At 38.4% G+C, this 21,665-nt stretch overlaps 1 protein-coding gene across 4 annotated transcripts in view; it reads right to left on the bottom strand.

Annotated features, from left to right (window-relative positions):
- ST8SIA6 (ST8 alpha-N-acetyl-neuraminide alpha-2,8-sialyltransferase 6) overlaps positions 1-21,665 on the bottom strand; it is a 45,452-nt gene that overhangs the window by 9,145 nt on the left and 14,642 nt on the right. For all 4 annotated transcript variants that reach the window (XM_038127796.1, XM_038127793.1, XM_038127794.1 and 1 more), the window contains 5 exons: positions 21,069-21,155; positions 9,604-9,748; positions 7,261-7,373; positions 6,008-6,100; positions 2,634-3,106 (listed from right to left, as the gene is read on the bottom strand). In XM_038127796.1, coding sequence (XP_037983724.1) covers positions 2,638-3,106; positions 6,008-6,100; positions 7,261-7,373; positions 9,604-9,748; positions 21,069-21,155 — 907 coding nt within the window. In that variant the 3' untranslated portion in view covers positions 2,634-2,637. The remainder of the gene's footprint in view (positions 1-2,633; positions 3,107-6,007; positions 6,101-7,260; positions 7,374-9,603; positions 9,749-21,068; positions 21,156-21,665) is intronic.

Below are 21,665 nucleotides of genomic sequence, written 5' to 3'. Positions count from 1 at the left end.
TTTGCATTTTAATCAGGTTTCTGGGCAATCAAATTTATGCCAGTCTGATTAATTTATCATCTGATAATTTTTCTAATCACATTTTTTTTCTATTTTTAAATATGAATTAGGTCATTTCCCCTCCTTGAACGTACATTTACTTGAAGCTAATGACATGCCCTTATCGGGTTAAACCAATCAACAAATAAGACTTCCTTCAGCTGCATAGCAAAAACTATTTAGTAATCTAATACAAAATAATAAAGATCATTAATTATATTTCAAGATTTTGCTGTAGCTACATTTTCTGCTTGACCCTCTGTGATAGGTGGGCACCGACTTTAGTCACGACCTGTACGTCAGTTGAGCATAATCATAAAGGTACAGGAGAGGACATTAAGGCAAAAAAAAAAAGTTCTACTGGCAAGGATTGTGTGTAGGAGCAATATTGCCAGAAATGATTCATTGGGGTGCAGTTATACTCTCCCTATGGGTGCTCCCAGCAGAGAAGCTTCCTTCACTTCTCATTTACAGCAGCAAACTTTTGAGTCCCAGTGTGGGAGGTTCTTGCCTGAGCCTTCTGTGGGCACCCACTGGTGTAAGGAACCTACAGCTACCCACTGAGAGGAAAAAACACAGAGCATGGAGAAGAACATAAAATCATAAAATGGACATTGAAAAGAGAAAGGAGACGGCTGGATTTTTAGAAAAGGTCATCTTCAGTAAAATATACTCACTGTAGAATTTCAATTATCTCTAATAGTTGCTAATACTAGCAGAATGCTAGTATTTCAGCTCATCCTGAAAGCATTTATTTGGTTTTCTCTTTGTAAATGTAAGTGCAAATAGGGCAGCACAACCTATTCTTCCTGTATTTTTTTTTCTTTACAGCTTATTTGGCAAATTTGGCCACAAGTGGTTTTCAGTCTGTCAAGCATGGACAGCATTTAATTAACACATACATATACGTAAACATTTTTGTGGCTTCTATCTTCTTCTCTCTAGAGTAAATATTTCTAAGGAGCTGGCTTTCATTTTCTTAGCTCGTGTACTTACTACAATTAAAAATACACAGTATGTCTCCAATGATTTATATTATAGGAATAACAAATACAATGGAAACTGCTGGATATAAACAGCTTAGCCACTAAGAAAAAATACATTATGTATGTTTTAACCTTTCCAATACGCTGCAACCTTTTACAAGAAAAAAATGAAAGTGCATATATATATACAATTCAATTCTTCCTAGGTAATCTCCTGCCATGGACTAGGAAAATGGATTCACTATATGGATTCTAGGTCCCTTCTCATAGGTATTATATTATTTTAATAATCTGAAAGCCATTTATTTTTCTATTCCTTAAAAAAAACCCTTGAAACTGAATAGAATTATGCCTTCCTGGTACTAACAGTCTGCTATTTTAAAACTTAGCATTCTCTGATGATAAAGTAAGTGTGAACATATCTTTGACAACATGTTTTCTAAATATCAAAAAAGGATATTTTCAAATACATTTCAGAACCTAGCCAGAAAAAAAAGCTCCCTTAGCTTTTAAGCTTGAAATTTCTGGCTTGAACAAGATGATGCTATTTATTTAACTTGAGTAATATAGTCATAAGATTACATCAGTCCAATTAAAGTGTATAGTATACAATGGCAGTTCTACTGTACACTTCACTTACTATTATATTAACTTGGAGCCCCTGGAAAAATAGAAGTCTGTGAAAGGACACTCTGACAACAGTATTGTGAGCTCAGGAATTTCTGAGTTAGTGTAAAAGATGAAGAAGTATTTATACAAATTGGTCCTACTTTGTCAACAGGGCAAATCAAGATTGAAAACATGCAGACAAATCTTTTCAGAATCATCTCCAGTGTGTACACAGTAAACTGGCTCAAGGTCAGAGGCCAGACTGTGCTGCATTTCTCTGAGGCAATACACAGAAGCTAGAGGTCCAAGGGGTTGGGACCGATAAAACAGAGGAAAAGGAATGATACTTCATCCTGTATTTGTAACTCCCAGATTCTGAGCTGCCTCTAAGTAAAATGCTCAGCAAAATCTGCTGTAGTGTATGGCAGCTCCCTCACTGTCATCCACAAGCTGCTCTGCAGCCCTGGGCTGTGAGCACACACTGCTTGAATCTTTACACTTTCACAAGAGGCAACGAGGCCAGACATGCATGCTTCCCCTTCGTGGAACAATCCCCATCCTTACTCTGCTCTCTCTATACACATAGAAAGGCTGGGCCAGGATTAGGCATCTCCTGGAGATCACAAGGTGTGAAAGCCCTTAATAAAGCAATTCTTAAAGGAGGCTGGTACTTGGGAACTGATACTAAACCAAACATAAGTTGGCAGAGACACGTATCTGAGATAAGGAGACACTTCTGACTGACTATGATTTATGGGGATAATTTGTACTTAGCTATGCTCCCCTTCTAATATTCACAACTGGAAAACATTTCTCAACTCTCTGATACGTATTTATTCAGAAAGATTCAATCTTTCACTTATTTGGAAATACAACTTTTATGGAGAGTAAGGTAGAAATGTCTCTCTAAGGAAGAACAGACTCACAATTTGTAAAACAAGTTTTCCCTTGGCACATTAGTGAAATAAAGACATTTCATGTGGTAAGAATGGGACCTACCTTTTTAGTCCGATTCACATTTACCAAACTGCAACTTCAAAATGCCTTTGCCATGAAGCTGAAGGATCTGGTTGTATTCTTTGGGCATTGCATGGAAACCCGGTTTAGGCAGCTGGTTGTCATAGTAGTGGTGGCTGATTGGCATATTCTCTGTGGATTTTGAGAAAGGCCAGAAGCCATAGAGCTTCACATTCTCACACAGCTCAAGAGCAGCACTAGTGATCATAAAACCAGATGACAACCGGTAGGCCTTCACACCCTTAGTTCTCCAGAACTGGGCAAGACTTTTCAGATAAGTGGGGTGAAAAAATATTGCCCTTTGGGTTGCTTTTGACTCTTTCAGAGTGTGGTATACTTTAAAAGAAGTGGCTGTGTTGCTTCTGAAGGAAAATGCTGGCAGTAAAAGAAAAGCATCTCCATAGACCGCAATGTTTTCCAGAAATTCTGTCTTCTTTTCATTTAGTTTGTTGTATCTGCAAAGTACAAAATTTTAGGAATGGAATGTCGTATTGACACAAACATTACCTACCAGAACAGCACAAATGCACTTGCGAAGAGGTTATGAACTCTGCTGCAGCAGATCAGTCTGTCTACACTGCAAACTTATATCACCCTATTATATGTTGTCATATGTGCAGCTATAAAAATCTGACTCTTGTATAATAAGAACACACTACATAGGATTGAACTGGCAACACAGGAGATACTGAAGCAGATCAAATTCACTGCTAATGAGACTAGGATGTATGTACAGAATTGATCAATTAAAGACATTAGGAAGAATGCAAAAAAATATTGTGCCTATACTTTCTCTGTTTAAAAATATAGGCACTACAATATATACTGTATGTGTTTGTGAAACGTGCTTCTTACATCAACAGGCATACAAAAATCTCTCTTCAAAATCTCTGTGTCTGCCCTGTGTGGATGCATGTGAGCAGTCTTGGAGTGTTAAAGATTAGTGTGTGCTCAAGTGCAGGACATACTTTTAAAATAACTAAAAATACAGGCATCCCTGTTTATGTCCTTCAACTGCAAAGGGAACACATGGAGATGTATAAAGACTTAGAGCTCTGATTTCACAAACAACGAGGATTTATTCTCAGATGCTTTCAGTCATCAAAAAAAAAGCAGAATCTTAGGTCTCACCACTGCATTATTCTGTGCTCCCAAACACTGACTAGTGAAATTCCCAAATTATCTGAGAAGTGATGCAAGCAAGGGAGTCACTCAACTCTATAGATCTGAATTTTCTGAATCATCTAAACATATGGAGCTTCCACCCCTTCTGGGGACTCAAAGGACTGAGTCCTCTTTTGTAGGTAGTTGTCTATTTGAGCAGAATATTTTCACCTTTTAAAGGCTATTAGAGTCCACATTTTACAAACTACTCCAGCAGAAGCTGGGAAAATTGGTTTCATTTCCCTTCATAACTTGAGAAGGTTCAAATCCTCTTTTCATGCAGCACTTTGAAACAGAGGACAGCAGCCACTGCCATTTCCATTCAAAGCATTCATGGAAGAGTTACCTCTTGCACAACTAGTGCAAGGAGTGATACACCCTTTCTCAACCTGAAGGGGTTTAAACTTACAGCTTCTACTTCCCAGAAAAGTGCCATTACCACAAGACTCTGAAACAAAATGAATGAGAGGGACTTGGGCCCTCCTTTTGACACTGCACCTATGTGCATGCAAGAGTCACACAGCCAAAACAAGCAAGAAATGCCTGAGCCTATGTCTGGGAGAAGTGGTTGAAGGGTGAATTTCTGGCCTCTGCTACAAGAATTTTCTGGTTTTACTCACTGTAAAATACTGAGCCTCCAGGAAAGAATTCAAATGTCTACTCTTCCTTAGCTAGAAACCTGGACAATTCAACAGTGTCTCAATCTCCTTTCCAGCTCTGCCACTGTAAGTAGTTTAGGCGAGTTTAATCAGGACACATAAGAGCTGTGCTTTTCTTCAAAAGAGTTCACCTACATTTTACACACTGACAAACACAGTTCAAAAACTGATTAACCTTAACAATGATAACACCAGACTAAGCCAGTATGCAAACAAAGAATTAGAAATTACAGGGAATAACGTCAGAACAGGTCTTCTGAGAGAAGAAACAAATTTGTTTCTGCTAAATGGTACCAGGCTGCTTCCTCCTGCTTCATCAAAAGCATTTACAGTTTTCTCTGAATATTTAAATAAATACTTTTTTAAAATCATAAAGTCCTCTTGTACTCTCACTTAATTCTCCCACAGACTTATTTCCCATTTTCGTCAGTGTAAGTCCTATTAACCCTAGTGTGACTTGATTTGGCTAAAAAAAATGAGTGCAGCTGTGGCAGAACACTTTGATTAAGTCCAGAAAAATTGTGGATCAGGTCCCAGGTCACCAAGGATGCTGAGTCATTGGACAATTTCCCTTCCTCATATCCCTGTGCAGCCCCACTAACACCAATGGGCTAAATCTAGTTTTGGAGAAGCAATAATACATCTTCATTAAAGTCAAAAAGGTTTGGGTAAGCATTAATATAGTTAGTACTCATTCCAAATAATGAATTTGTATCCCTGAATCAATGAAAAATGCCTGTTATTAATTTCTATGTACTCACTGTACTTCTTCCTTCTTCCTTTCAAGGAGAAAAAAAACCAACCTTTGCCTTCTGTTGTCTTTTTGATAATACAGTTATGACAGACAATAAGATATAGTGAGATTAGCAAGCAGTAAATAACATGGCACAGCAGTCCTTCTCATAGATAAGCTGCAGTTCCAGCCTGCTGAAGATGTCAGATTAGTCAGGCTGGCCTTATTAGATTTTCTTTTCATCAAGAAGGTGAAAAAAACCCCCACGTCTGCTGAGAAAAAAGTGTGTGAGCAAGCAGCTTTCATATGGATTGAGAAAAATGGATTACAGAAGCTGGGCCTCCATTCAGGAAACAGCCTTCATCAGAACAGCCTCCAAGCACATTACCTAAGAACACTTGCTCACAGTCCTGCTGATAGAGCCAGACACACATTTCCAGCCTTTCCTGATTTATGATTACAATTCCTTTCTAACTGCTTGGGTCATAGGGGTCACGGAGGAAAAAGAAGAGGCTTGGGCTTGCAATCACCAATTTTACTCTGCCACAAATTTCTGACTAGTATCAGCTGAGGTATCTTGCTAATCTGGGTATTGCTGAGTGCTTTATGCCACAAAAAAGGTCAGGTTTAGAAGATTTCCATTTAGACTAGTACATATTTTACATGGAAACTAAGGCTTAAGGAAGTAATTTACCTGCACTGCTCTCCATACTGGTATCCCAATGGATTTCCATGAAAATCTAAATCATGTCAAACAATTGTACACCATTGCACAGAAACAGATTTGCAGTAGTACTCACTTCTGAGCAATGATACTCGGATTAACAGTCACAAGGTTTGTTTTATTGCCAACATCTTTGCTAATGTTTCCTGTGGTTGGAGGGAGGTTACACCTGAAATTGAGAAACATTTGCTTAAACAGATATGCACCAGAAATGATTTACAGTTACTATTTGCGAATTCCTCTCTTGTGCAATGACACTTTCACATCAGCTCCCAGGGATGTCTAAGCACTTTAAAAATATTAAATAAGGCTTACAGCACTTCTAGTAAAGATATTTAATCTACTGTACAGATGGTTAAAAATAGGGCACAGAGAGCTGAGCTCTCATTTTCATAAATCATATCACAAACCAGGAGCACAGTCAAAATCTCAGGAGTCTATGAATGCCCTATGCTAGCTGCTAGGCAATATTGCCCCTCTTGCCAAAACAATGCATTTCTGCTGAAATTTTTCTACTGTGTCTTCTACACAGCATAACTTGCCCTATTGTAGAAACAGTGATTTATGTAAAATGTAAAGAAAGTATTTTCTTAAATTCAGTCCCTTAGTAAGTTTCGCATCTTAGTACAGAGACTTCCCATTTTTATTAAAACAGTCATTTAACTGGAAAGAATTTTTTTTTAGCTTTTCAAAAGCCCAAATTTTAGGAATAAATAAGAAAAAGAAATGAAATCCAGCATGTTGTGTGATTGGACATCACTGAGAAAAGAACCTTCCCTCTGTTGCTCTGCTTCTTTGCATGAACTACAAACTGTGAGTCACATACTGAGCAAGTGGGCAAAATTACACTCTGAGTGTGCCTGGTTTTCTCCCAGTCTATCCGGGAAGATTAAAAACACTACTTAAATAAATCCTTAATTTTTAAATGAGTAACAGATGAAACAAATATTGGGACAATTAAGTACCTACATGGCTGAGCCAAACTATGGCTAAGTAAACGCTTTGTTAAACCAGAGATACCCATGTGACATTTAATACCCGTGTCCTAAAGGATGTAAAATGACCAGAAATGTCAGGTTCTCAGATAATCACATTTCACATCAGTGCAAGGAGACTTAGCAATCACAGATTATATATGTATCATCCAGCATGCTCTTTAATTAGAAAGCAGCATTCTGAAAACTACAAACCAGAAGTATCCTTAAAGAGGCAGAAATAACGAATTGTCAAGATTCTTCTTCATTACTACAAACTGGCATTGGCACGCTTCCAATCCTGCCAAGTTTTTAGAATGTTGGATACACTTCAGGAAAATGAAGCAGCTCTTACCTGAACACAAAGTCAGAACTATCGATTTCAGCTCCACAGCTGGAATTTTTCAGAATGCCTCCATTTCCAACCACAGCACAGTTCTTGAAGGGATAGACTGAAAGAGGAGAGGACTGCAAACAAATAAAAAGATGCAGCCAATTCTTTATAAGTATTTTGATTGTTTCTCTGTGTCTATTTGCTCTTGCAGGTTTAAACTGACACATCCCAGTAAAAGCATTCACCATCTAGCAGACAGGATTGCCAAACCTGGACAGCCAAGAGCCAAAAGCAGGCACCAACAGAGAACTGATACCTCTGCTATCAGAACTCTGAGAGAATAACACTGGATTGTTAAAACTGGGTACCTTTTAAATACACTTAACACTAAAGCCATCTAGTAGTGGATTGCAACCTTGACAAACCAAGGAACCAATTTATACTGAAGATAGTTTAAAGTTACCCATTTTCCTTTGAACTGCAACAGACTGGGGTTGTCATATAGTAATTTACTTTCTCGGAAGGTAACTTTGTAAATTCTCCTCACTTTCGTCATCACACAATTACATTTGAAGCAGAATAATGGATTTAGGGAAACCTGGAAATGCTGTAAAGGATAATGATGTGCCCTGGCTTAACTCTTTGTGAATGGGAGGCCTCACAGAAGAGGTTACTGTTTCTGGCTGTTCACCCTCTCTGCTCCTCTTCTTGTTACAGCTTGCTGTCTTGCAGTAGGGAAGCTGAGTGGGAGCTAAGTGCATCCACTTGGGAACCAGCACAGTTCACAACCTAGAAAATTAATGCAAATTGTTGGCTATTTAGGCTGACGTTAATACAGCTGGCTGTTATCCCAGTCTCAGAAACTTTTCATACATCTTGCTCAACATCTTCTGCTGTGGGAGCACTGACATTTACCAGAGGCAAACAGCTGGGATATTTTGAGTGCAGAAATTAAACCCAGTTGTAAAAGTGAGTCAAAACTTGCTTATGGAAAGCATTATCCTTCTTTCTTCTCTCATCAGCTTGCCCAAAGAGAAGCAAGAAGGGACACTGTTATGAACAAGGCAAAAAGTGTGGGGAAAGTGGCAAACAATATATTTGCCTGGCAATTTATTAGAGAACGAGTTTAAATATTTTGTTCAATTCTGAAAGGATAGCAGGAGAACACAAAAGCCAGGCAATTCTGCCTACCTTAGCATGTATATGTGCACATAAAGCATACTATTTTTTCATTTCTCCAGCTTAAATTTGGAATTACTAAATCCTCTATAGCAATGAAGCAGTAAAGACTGATTCACAGCAGTGTTAGGAAGAACGAGACTCGTGGTAGCTGGAATCTCACAAATCAAGAATGCCAGAGATGGGTAAGAGGGCTCCCATATGCCCTTAGCTTCAAGAAACCAAATACAAACTCTTTGTCTAGTCTCAAGATTCTGTCTACTGCAATCCTGAGGTAAAAAATCTGATTCCTTTTCTCAACCTGTGCTTCTTGCTGCAAACACCCTCCCCCAGCAGGTAACTAAGCTAATGAAAGGGCTGGAAGGAATGTCCTAGGAAGAGTGAGTGAGGGCTTTGGACTTGTATAGTTTGGAGAAAAGAACAGGTAATCTCATTGCTCTCTGAGGAAGGGAAGGGGAGAGGAAGGTGCTGATCTCTTCTCCATTGTATCCTGTGACAGGACACATCAGAATGGTTCCAAGCTGCACCACGGGAAGTTTAGACTGTACACTAAGAAGCATTTCTTTACCAAGAGGATGGTCAGTTGCTGGATCAGGCTTCCTAGAGAGGTGGTTGATGTCCCCAGGTGTCAGTGTTTAAAAGGCATTTTGACCATGTCCTTAATAACTTGCTTTAACTTGGTCAGCCCTGAATTGATCAGGCAGTTGGACTATGTGATCCCTTCCAAATGAAATTTCTCTGTTCTACTCTATTATTTCTATGCTATTTTGTATCAGGTTTACACCAAAATACCAGGTTTACCACCAAAATATCTTACATGCCCAAGCCTGCACTGGAAATCGCATGAGCATATGAGGAATATGAAACGTTCTTCCAGACTGGAATGCCTTTAAAAATGGGAATGATAAAAGCAAGGCAAAAATTTTCGGAGTATTTGCTCCTGAATACAACTGGCTGCCAAGCCAGTGTTCTATAGCAACTCTACCTCCAATCTATGATATCTGTAAATGCCTCCACCACTGCAGAGGAAGAGGGGGAGAAAAAAACACATTGCAAGGTGAATAAAGTGCATAAAGTGCATATAGGGGCTGATGGGTCTCTTCCAGAGGAATCACAGCATCTCAATTACTAACCCAAAATATATATACTGTGATTATAATAACAAGAAAAATATACAGTTCTTACCACAGGCAGCATCTTAAAAATGTCCTGTGTAATGAGGATAGTCTTTTTACTGTCCACTTCGTAACTCATGTTACTTCCCAGTGGGCTGTTGTTTTGAGAAGCAATAAAATTATGAACTGCATCACAGCAGGAAGCTAATTCTGACCTGCAAAAAACACAAACAAACAAAACCTGCTCAAAGAGAGGCAAATAAGTAGAAAAGCAGCACTAGAGAACCAGATCAATGAACACCAGTTTGAATTAACTAGCAGCAAGAGGCTATATTAACCTTCTATGATGTTATTTCCTTTGACTTGCTTTGCTAAGCAAGTCCATTTTCACAGCAAATGTTCAGAAACTAATCGGAGCAAGAACTGATAACTGTTTTTATTTCTTAGTCTCCTTTTCCCACTGAGAAACAGGTGTAATCAATCTCCTCAATATTATTAATTACTAAGATTAATATAGAAACATTGAGGGACTTCAGTCCCCAAAGAATTAAAAATGTGATTTTCACCAATATTGACCAAGCGATTGTAAGAAACTAGAAGGCTGACGAAGGGGAAAAAAAAAAAGGAAATAAAAGAGATAGAGATGGAAGGTACTGGCAGTGGTACTTAGTGAACATCTAGATGGTTGCAAGCCAATTAATTAATAATTAATATCTGCAACTGTTCATCACAGTTTTCCTGTGCACAGTACCACAGGTGTTACATAAATTACATCACAACTTGCACATTAAGATGACAGATGTGCTAGACAGATAGCCTAGCTGCTCCTCAAAACACCAAACACAAGTCCTTAAATAAATAGAAATGGAAGGGTTTCACTCAAACTTTTTGTGGGTGTGAAGACTATTACTCATCTTACAATTCCTGTTACCTTCAAACTTATAAAAATATTATGTGTGCAAACATTCTACATTATTAACAGTGAAATGAAATTAACTTAAAATCCCCATGAGACCTTTGAAATCAGATCCAAAACACTATAATTCTTTTTGCTATAGGCAACAACGTCCTCTCTGCTGCCATTGGATCTGATTTTCAAGCTGTAAGGCTAAAATATTCATGGACAGACATTATGTATCAATTGCTAGGACACAGCTTTCTCATTAGGTGAGATACTAAGAAAATTACTAACAATTTAGAGAAAATACTTTTATAACAGAATTTCCCAGAATTTTGAAAATACCACACTGAAGGTTGAGAAGAAAAAAATTTATCATTAGAGCCAAAGGTATAGAAGAGTTTTATTTCATACTGTTTCAATGTGTAAAGTAAAACAAATTGTTGAAATTAGTTAAATATTAGAAGCCAAATTCTGCCTAAAAGTGAGCTGCCTTTAATGGGGTAAGACACAGCTAAGAGAATTTGCTTCATTTCACTTTATCAACAGTGTAGACAGAGAAAATACAATAATAAAATTAACAAAAATACTAATTTTATTATAAATATTATATTATAAATAATAATAATGTTTCTGATGTAACTGAAGCATAGTCCAGCACATAGAAGAACCTAAAGATTATGTTTTCTGGAAGACAGGGAAAAGAATGAACAGGTTTGGGATAACTCTCAATCTCACTTCTCTTGAAAAACACTTGGGAAGGTTGGTTTGAGGAAGGAAGGAAGGGGCGGAAGGGGTGGAAGGGGCGGAAGGAAGGAAGGAACGAAGGGGCGGAAGGAAGGGGCAGAAGGAAGGAAGGAAGGGGCAAAAGGAAGGGGCAAAAGGGGTGGAAGGGGCAGAAGGAAGGAAAGACCATTTCAGTTGTCAGATGACTTACTGGTATATATTAACCCATTTTGAATACTGAGTTTTAAAACTCCTCCAAGGCAAGGTTTCCAGATGTGTGAGGAACACTGGGAAAGAGTGAGTGCTGGGATAGCACAGATCTGAAACAGTTATTCTGCAGAGTAACCAGGAAATGTCACTCGTGAGAGAGGAACCAGTAGGGTTCAGATTTCCATAAGCTGCATTCGACTCTGCTCCCCAAACATGGGGATTCCCACTGCCCTCCTCAAAACCTTAAGGGGCAGGGAAGATCTGTGGCTAATGAGAACCACGAGGTCCACAGCTGCAGAGGGAACTGTGACAATGCTCTGTGGTCAGGAAATGCCCACATGGTGAAAACAATTCTCTGCATGTATATAGTATCCTACTTTAAATATGTGGCAAAGTAAAAAGGGTGCAGTAAGGCAGTAGAGTCAAGTGATGATGTCTGGGAACACTGGATGTTATTGAACCAGTGGTTTTTGACTAGAGCACACTTGCTTTTCTTTCTTGTCACTTTTTGCTATAACCAGCTTGTTCTAGTCCTAATTAATACTGTAGCAATAAGAGGATTCAAATCTCACAGTCAGGTCCTGAGGGCACTACCAAGCCTCACTACTGTCCATCCCTATTTCAGTCTCCCAGAGCCATAAGCCACTGCCCCAACAACACCACAGCAGGGCCAGTCTCCAGTTGTGTCCATCCTGTTCCCAGGGAGGTGCCCATACCTGGGCTAGGGCTGCCCTACTCCTGGCTATGGTGGGATGAGCCCAGCTACCAGTTTCTGCTCTGCTGGCCAGGTTACTGCATTGGGATCCCTCACCCTGTCCCTCAGGAAGCAGCTGTCCTTCATTGCTCCCTGGCACTCACATGGACATGAGGAATCACATAATCCTTAATGTTGACTTCCTTGTTTATTTTCTTGAAGCTAAATGAAGCAGGCCTAAACATTATCTATGTCAACCACTGGACATTCAGAGGAGAAGGAATAATGCCTGAATATTCCTGCCAAATTTAGTAAAACAGCTCTTTTGTGTGTGATGGCTACCGGACCCTGAAAAGCAAATTGATAACAGATTCCATTCATTAATAGAGATGACATGTTTTTTGCTTTTTATTACTCATTCCACAAGAACAAGTGCTTCAATAAAAGCAGAAACAGTGCGGAAGAAAAACAGATATCAGAATTGATAAGAAACTAATAGTTTAAATTAATATTATGGATTCACTGAGAAAGTAAAATAGAGCCAAGCTAATCCAGAAACACAGTAAGAACAAGAGAATACATACTGAGTAATGACAAATATTCTTAGAGCATCCATGCTAAAAATTTGGTGGTAACAATAGAAACATTTTACTTAGATCAAATCATGACACAGAATCCCACTGTGCTCAAGCATCCCTGTACAGAGCTCCAGTGGGAATGCATGTAGCCTGCAGACAGCAATACCCATGGCAGTGTATTCAGCAATCTGCTCACACAGGATTTTGTACAAGCTCTGACACGTGGTAATCTGCAACTGACAGCAAACGATGAGGAAGGGGTAGAGACTGGGCAGTTCAAGCAATCTGTTACTGCAATTTCATCAGAGTATTAATGTCACTCATATGTGGTCTGTCAGGAGGTGAGGACTCACTGAAGAGTATTTGCCTCATAAGATTAACACATGTATCCTACAAGGGCTCTATGTGAGGTGTTGCAAAACCAAGACAACATTTTAACTCATTCATCATGCCACCTGGGGAGAGGGAAATTTAAGATGGTGGGATAAGAAACAAGGGTCAAATCATAACAGCACCAAACAGAAGTAACTTTTTTTTTTCTTTTTTACTAGAAAGTGATACATATTGTCTGTTCTGACTGGGATAAAACCCTGAGATAGGGAAGCAGCTCTAGGAAGCTAGGATGCTGCTATCCAGGCTGAGCATCCATCTCACAGCTTTCAGAACATGAATGTAGCTTCCAGTAAGAAGGTTTAAGTTCAGCTTTTATCAGAGACTGTGGGCTTATCCTAGAACAAAGGGTGCTTATGATCCAGTCATGCATGACAAGTGCAGACTGAAGGTGATGCTTGAGTCAAAGTACCCTAATTTTGCAGTTTTGGAAAATATCGCTCTAGTTTTGGAAAATATCATCTCCTCTGTAGCAGAGGTTATTACTTACAGTTCCTTATTCAGAGAAGCCTTTTCTTCCAACATTTCTCCTGCAAGAATTTGGAAGCTGAGTGATATCTAGGAGTTATTTTTAAATCCTGAGGCATAATTCCAAACACAGATATTTCTTATGCCAAGATAAGCAGAAAGGGATTTGACTGCATTATCTAGAACAGTCACTTGTAATAAGTGAGGAACAAAATCAGAACCTGATAAAAGACTACACCATTTTGACTGGTAATACATATCTCATAGGACCAAGTACAGTCATAACCTTACTCAATAACCTAAGTGGAGAGGTGTGCTGCATTTGTCTGGGAAGTTTTGATCACATTAGACAACATCGAGTCAAACACAGTTGCACTGAAGAATGTTTTTTGTTGCTCAGCATACACTTTCACTGATTTTTTTCCTTTGTGGCTGAAGGATGCAGGACCCAAGTTTGTATTGTTTTTCAGCTGGTACAGAATTTTAAGCCTATGGCATCCAAATCATTTCTTCAGGTTCATGGCCACTGAGACCTTACAAAAATCCTGGTTTCTTGAAGAAAGTTACCAAAATTGTATGGCTTCTGAGACGAGCCAAATAATGTTATTTTCCAGCTGCTATGCAGCTTTTCCATGCTGAACTGTTGGCAGAAACAGAGGGCTGTTGCCTTGATTACACATTTCCAAACTTTTCTGCATAACGAACACTTCATATGGATAGTCCACTGTATTTAGTGGAATACACATGCTCTAAATATGCTGATAGAGTTTCTTTGCAGCTCCTGCAGTTGCTCTGTAGCCAAAATAGCAGCAAAATTAGCTATCTTGGTTCTGTGCTAGTATGAATATAGGCATTTTAGCTGATTCAGGCCTTCTGTACAAGCTGCACATGCCTGCTGACAAGTCACAGTGTGCACACATCCTGAAGATACTGCAAACATCTCAACATCTTCAACAACTCAGGGTGGACCAATCACAAGGGCTAAAACAATCAGTGGTTAGTCAAGGCTAAGCAGACTCTCTTAGCTGGTTCAAAAGCCAGCACTGCCCTTACTCTGATACTGGAAGAATCTATAATGAGTGTGAAATTTTTCTTTCTGTAAAAAGCTTCTGCAGAGTTTAAAAACTTCCCAATCCACCAAACTTATTCCATTGAAAATGCTTCAGCATGACACCAATGCCTGAGGATCTGTGGCCTGAGGGCATTTGTCATTGCTGAGAACAGTGTGAAATATTTCACTGTTGTTATGCATTGGACTAAACTGGGGTGGGAGGAGGAGAAAAATGGATGGAGATCGATGCTGCCAAAGTATCTAAATATTCAAAACATTGTTAAAATAATAGATGTTCAACTGTCCTTTAAGGCTATGGTGGGAAGGGTGAGGAAAACAATTTTAATTTGCTCTAAAGAAAGCTTAAGTTCAGTATTAGGAAACACACCAAAAGAAGTTGCCTAGGCAAGGTGCAAAATTTCAACAACTGGAATATTTTAATAGTGATGAGGACAAACTTTTTACAGCAACGATGTAAATCTATTTGATTTTAAGTCATCATTTACAAACATCTATAAAGTGAATGTTTGCAAAAACAGTTTCATATCAGTCCTGTTATAAAGCACCTGCACATTATTGACACCATCAATGCTTACATAGATATATCTCCTTGTGGATTTTCAGTTACTCTAGACAGAAAAACATAAAAATCACACAAAAGAGAACCAAACATAAATTAAAACTAGCAAATATTTAAAGCTGTAACTCCTGTGAGCTAAGTGGACATCACAGCACAGCTCATAAGGTCATTTGAACAAAGAGCAAAGCATTCAGGTGACTAATGTCCATGGATTACTAAAAACCAGAAGAAGTTTTGTTAAGTTTGTTTTAATAGTTTACCTAGCTTGGATCTTTGTAATCATTGGTTCATGTGAGTTATTGTGCTGTACATGTGAAGACATCAAAGACTTTAAGGTTTCATACTGCAGAGACTGTTGTGACAGTAGAAGAACCCTCAAAAATTCCACTATGTAACAGCAAAATTTCAAGGGCATAACTACAAACAGGAAGACTGATTTTATCTATGTCCATTGCTGTAATATTTTATAATGAGCAAGCAATTATCTTATTGTACTGCACTGGGGGCTCTAGACAATGACACAGGTTTCTCCAGGCTCTTATCAATCCAAGTCAATGTGTCAACCAAAGTGCAATAAGGCATATTATGACATATTCCAAAACTAAGAAAAAGTGATTAAATCTGATATCTGAAGCAGAACATGTTGAAGGGGAATACTACACTAAGAGCCCTTGAATTGCCTACAAATGAAGTAACATCATAAATGTCTAAGACAAAGAATCTGAAATCAAGGCTGAATATGTAAAAAGTGTAATAAAATTTTCAAACCAAAGACTATTTAAAGAGTCTGCCATGAAGACATAATTACTCAGACTAATCCAAAATTAGATTCTACTTATAGGAATCCTCCATCCTTTAGAAAAGTATATAATAGTCTGTAGACCAATTAAAAGATTCAAGCCTTGCTTCAAACTGTCACTAATTACTATTTCTCCACCCATCTTGTTCTCAACTGAAAAAAAATATCTTTGAATATATACTCATTATTTTACATCTCATCTATTAAATCTGTGCAGCAAATGTACTCTTAATCTCTCTGCAGTATGAGTTCTGTGTACTTTCTTGTAACCTGGAAGATTTCAGAGATTACACCAGAAATATTGATCTGTTTAGTGTTAGAAAAGCTATTGATTATGTGGTGGTGCGAGCTTATATAAGCATAAATTGACCTTGCAGTGTGTTTTATTTGTGTTTCAGCTGGGGTTCATTGCAGTACACAGATGTGATAAGCAATACTGTTAGATGGGTTAGAGTGTAGTTTGCAACAAAACTAATCTCTTCAAGAAGTGGTATTCTATAATCCGCAGGAATGTTTAACACACAGTTTTGAGAAGAGATATTAAAGTGGGAGAAGGGTAATAGAGGTCAAGTGGGATAAAAAGGAAGAGGGAAAATAACAGGGCATGGGAAATGGTGGATCTTTTATCTCTTCTTTTCAAGAATACATGTTTTTTTTTAAAGTAGTAATGCTCCTTTAAAAAAGAAAAAAAAATTTTGGTTGGGGGCAGTTTCTGCCAGCTAGACTGCCATGTAACATCAGGAATTTTAAAACTGTGTTTTACACCTAGGAATATCCTTCTCTCTTCATTATGAGATGCAAATAAGGTTTTTCTGGAATGGTCTTTCCATGGGGAGAGGGCCCAGTACCCACAGCTCACTATTTCACTGTGATACCACTCCCGAAGTGCTATTGCACTGCTTTGATAGGCTTCAAGCTCCGACAGCCCAGAAATACAATGCTCAGAGGCTTCTCTGAAACACAGCATCTGCTCAGCCTTTCTCCCCTTATTTTGAGGCCTGTTTTAAATATTTTGTGGCTTTCTGCAAAAGCTGGAGTCACAACTATTTTAAAAACCTGCAGATTATTTGATACCATCAGTGTATAGCCCAAATGAGAGTAAATTAAGCTTAAAAGTCTGTAAACCAGAGAGATGTGGAGGTGTAAAAAACAATTACAGCTCCAAACAAAACAGCTTGCACTTAACTCGGCTCTGTAATTTGTTGCAGTAATGAAATATTTCTTTAAAGCGGGAAACCTTTGAAGAATACTAATAAAATAATTAATATTCAGGTTACCTAGGGAACTTGAGACTCTGCTGACTGTAGCTAGAAGATCCTTTGCAGAGGAAGCTACCCAGCACAGCTTTTTTTCCCTAGACCTTTAATGATGACCCTTTCAGGCAGCTGTGAGATTATTTCCCCCACTTTTCCAAGTTTGTACCAAGTTTCTCCCTTACAGACAAGAAATCCAAGGACTCATTCTGTCTAAAACAAGTTAGAGCTGATCTAAATCTGAAACAGGAGCAAGAATTCAGGTGGGCTTAGAAACAAAGGCATTATGTGGAGATGCTAGATGATTGAAGAGCCATAAAGAACAAAAGAAATTTTTAAAAGGTCACGAGAAGATTAATTTTTTACAGGAAAAGTCAGAATAAAAAAATAGTTTTCTGTATGTCCCTAGAAGTAAATGTTGGAGAAGACTCCAAAAGTAACTGTTAGCAGGATGCTACTTACACCACTCTTTTAACAATGACTGACAAATACTACTGTGGGGCACAATAAATCTTGACTAGATTTCAAGAGCAATAAACCAAGCACTTGCACCTGCTCCTCTGAGGGCAACCTATGTCTGACAATGCTGATGTCACCACTATAGACACTAAAATAAGTGCAATGCCAGGAGATTGGTTCCCTGACAGAATCTGGACAAAAATCAACCTCCAAAGAATGACTGTGGATATGGGAGGTATTAAAGAGAACATCACGGCTTGTACTCGCTTCCTTATTCTTTCTGATTTTGAGAAATGCATGTGTAAACATCACGTAGCCGTCAAGAACCAGCGAGAGCTGCCAGAGAGCAACCTGGCCAAGAGCATGCGAGCCAGCACAGCAGAGCAGCTTTAGAGGGAGCCATTTGGGAAAGGGCAGCCCTCTGACAACAAATGGACACATTTTGCACAGCTGCATGACAAAGCTGAGCCAGGTAGTAGAGGGTCAGCCTGGACTCTGCTCTCCAACAGTGAGTTGGCAAAAACACTGTAGTTTGTCCTAGACATGGCTGTCAGCTGTAACCCTTTTGCCAAATAAAAAGACAAGTATTTCTTTCCTGAACTGCATTTCTAATTTATATTCTTTTATTTGGCCTGGATCTGCTGGGAGAGCCGCTTACAATGAGAACAAATGTGTACTCCTTGGCACACAGTGCTGTCTTCTAGGAACACAGGAGTTACTGGCTGAGATTACATATTCCTTCACTCCACTAGCAGCATGATGGAAGCCAGCAGCAAAAGCTGCAAAGGAAAACACAGGAAAACTTCTCTGAAAAATTAACTACCCAGGAGAAGCTGCTCTTGAACCTTATTAATTAGAGGTTAGTGTATGCCCTGAAGCATAAGACATTAAATCCCTTATAAATATGTATTCCTGTTCTTCAGAGCTTCAGGATAATAGAGAGATGCCATAAAATTGACACTGCGCCTGAGAAGCATGTAAGCGTTCACTGCATTTAACAGATGGACAAACAGGAAAAGAAATCAAGCAGCTTCTCTGCAGTCTTGTGAGCAGGCAGACTTCTGGTGGCACTGGCAGGTGAATAATGTGACACAGCTTCAAGTTGCTCCTGCTGAAGGTGGCTGGCTGTAGCACCCAATTTCTGCTGCACAGCCCCTTAGAGATTAATTTCCTCTTCTGCAAATGGGTGTGTTTATCTACCTACTTAATGAGATTTTCAGACTGTAAAATATTTGTATTACACAGCTATTACTGACACTTGTAGGCTAAGTAGGAAAAAGGAAGATAACTACTGCCCAGTGATTAATAATTCATTTATTTCACTACAACTCTAGAACTTTTTCACCCCCATAGCTCCATTAATGCATCATTCCTCAGCTAAAGTGCCCTTCCAAAGCTAGTTGGAGGCTTAAGTCTGAAAAATAATTCTGGAAGTGCTGTAAGCAAAGAGATTTAGCCAGGAAATTTTATATAAAATTTGGTTTTCTTTTTAAAATATTTAAAATAAAAAGACTCTACTGACCAACTGCTAAGAGCCTTGAAAATCTTCAGTATGGTCATAGATTAAGGACAACTGTACAATTTTAATATCCTACATCCAAAAAACAATAGAGGAGACTGAGAATGAAAAAAGAAAGAAAAGACTTATGCAAAAGCACCCATCTTTTGTAAAATAATCATTCACAATGCCCTACACCAAAGCACCAGTCCTCAGTCATGTCAATGGAAATCTTTGATGACATCACATCAGATCAAATTTCAAGAACAGAATCATAGTACTATCATCAGAATTGCAGCATGGATTATGAATTAGCTAAGTACATATGAACTAGCTAATACTCCAGCTAGTTTGGATGTTAAAAACCAAGAAAACCATAGCAGCCCTTGAATGTTGATTCAGTAACAAGTTTGTCCAGCCTGTGCTGAACCAATGGATTTTAAAGGATGGTTTTCTGCTTGGTATATGAGCTAAATTAAAAATTGTAAGATTACCTCAATGTACATAGAGTTCACACTTTTTAGTGGCTTAGTGCATCTGACAGCTTTGTCTTTTGAATTTTTCCAGTTTATCATTGGTTGCATAACCTACCTGGACTACTTATGACCCCACACTCCTTGCTGGAAACCAAAGACAGCATGAGGAACAGCAAGAATCCTGTACTTTAAGTCCAGTCTTATATGATGTTTTGGATGCTTGATTCCCATAGGCCTAGAAGATGGCCCAATGGAGTGGAGATTGTTTAAGCAATAAATGAAGAAGGACCAAGGAGTGGCTACAGTGCCACTGATTCAAACACCCAGTACAGCAGAAGCAGCAGCAAATAGCTGGTATGTGGTGGCTGGTCCATTTGGAAGGAAGAGGAGTTAAAAAAAAATATATTGGAAACCAAAAAGCCCAAATGTAGCAGGGTGAAGAGCAGGTGAGAGCAGCTTCATCTCCTGTCAACTCTGTGCAAGACACTCGCCTGTTCTGAGATGGAATGGGCTGTTTTACAGCTCCTTATCATGCTTGATAGCTCTGTGCACAGCTGAGGCCTGCCTGAGTCAATACAAAGTTTCTTTAACCCTGTGTATACACCTACCTCAGCTTTGGGAAACATTCTTAGTCACCTGTGATACACAGCAAACATAGTAATTTATGTTGCACAAAACCCTTTAACATGTCCCCCCCACTCAAAAACTACTTCTTCCAAAGGGATCATGCTGAGCATGTGGATATTAAGCTCTCAATGCTAGTTAACTCCAAAGAGTTGGAAGATAGGTCAGTTTATTTATTTTTAACAATCATGACAGAATCTTTAATTATGATCTATGTAAAAATGTAAATCAAGAGAGCTTTTCCCCCTGGAGAAAACAGGGATGGCACTGTGAAGCTGTTCTTTAAAACCAGCATGATTTCCAAATGAGAGTCTAGTCTTTTCAGAGCTCACCATCCCTACTGAGCATGTCCTGTGCCATCCCAAACAAGGACAGACGGAATCACGTGCTGTCATGCTCAGGGGCCATGACATGCAGTCACAAATCTAATGAGTCCCTTGGGCGCTTCTGCAACAGAGGCAATAGTCTTGGTGTAAGGAACACACTGCTTCATTACAGCCTTTTATCAGAGTGCCAGTTCAAATGGACAAAACAACATTATCAGTACTTTTATACCACTGTAGGGTTTATGCCAGGAATATTTTAATTAATTCTACTTAAGTTAGTTTACTATTCATTATTGTGAAGATAGATGAAATTATGTAGCTCTTTTATTTTACTCAGTTTGAACAGTTAAATTCCAACAAACAGGAAGAGCCCCAGCATCAAAAAGTTGATAGAAATTACTACAAGCAATACAAAATTAGCTGTTTAAAAGGGAATATTTAAATTTATGGCTTGTTAGAAAAATCTAGGGTGAACAGTTTTTCTAAATGAGACAATGAAAATTACCTGAATTTTGTAGATTCTTCTGGTTTCCTTACCCAGGTGCAGTTCTGCAGTTTTGTAACAATGTGAAGATAATAATCTTCTGAGTATCTAAAAAAGGAAACATCAAACACTAGAATGCATATGTATGTATATTTAGAAACGTCTCTAAAAACATTCAAATGATGCATTTATTAATAATAATGTGCATAGTGCATATTTAATAGATTGCTTTTAGAACTCCATGACCTATTTGTAATTTGTAACAGCACTATCCTCATTTAACTAGCATGACCTATTAAACATCTCTTCTTAGTACTGATATCCTAATGAACTACAGAAACTTTCAAAAGAACATTTGTTTCAAACTTACATAACTAACCATAAATATTTTGAATTCTTGAAGATTTTGAATATTTGTATCTCGAATGCAAAATTCCAAAAGAATATAAATAATTCTCTTGTACTTGGTGGTTTAAACCTTGGAAGTGTTTTGAAAAGTGGCTCTTGCTGGCCAAGATGAAACATAACCTTTCTTATGCCTTTTCTTTCATTTACTTCATAGAGTCCCCAAAGCTCAATCATCTAAAAAACAGAAGACCAATATTTACAGATGTAATT

The sequence above is a fragment of the Motacilla alba genome, chromosome 2 (assembly GCF_015832195.1).
Source record: "Motacilla alba alba isolate MOTALB_02 chromosome 2, Motacilla_alba_V1.0_pri, whole genome shotgun sequence".
Classification (NCBI taxonomy): Eukaryota; Metazoa; Chordata; class Aves; order Passeriformes; family Motacillidae; genus Motacilla; species Motacilla alba.
Note: the sequence above shows the minus strand (reverse complement) of the source record. Positions and strands in the feature narration are given on the sequence as shown.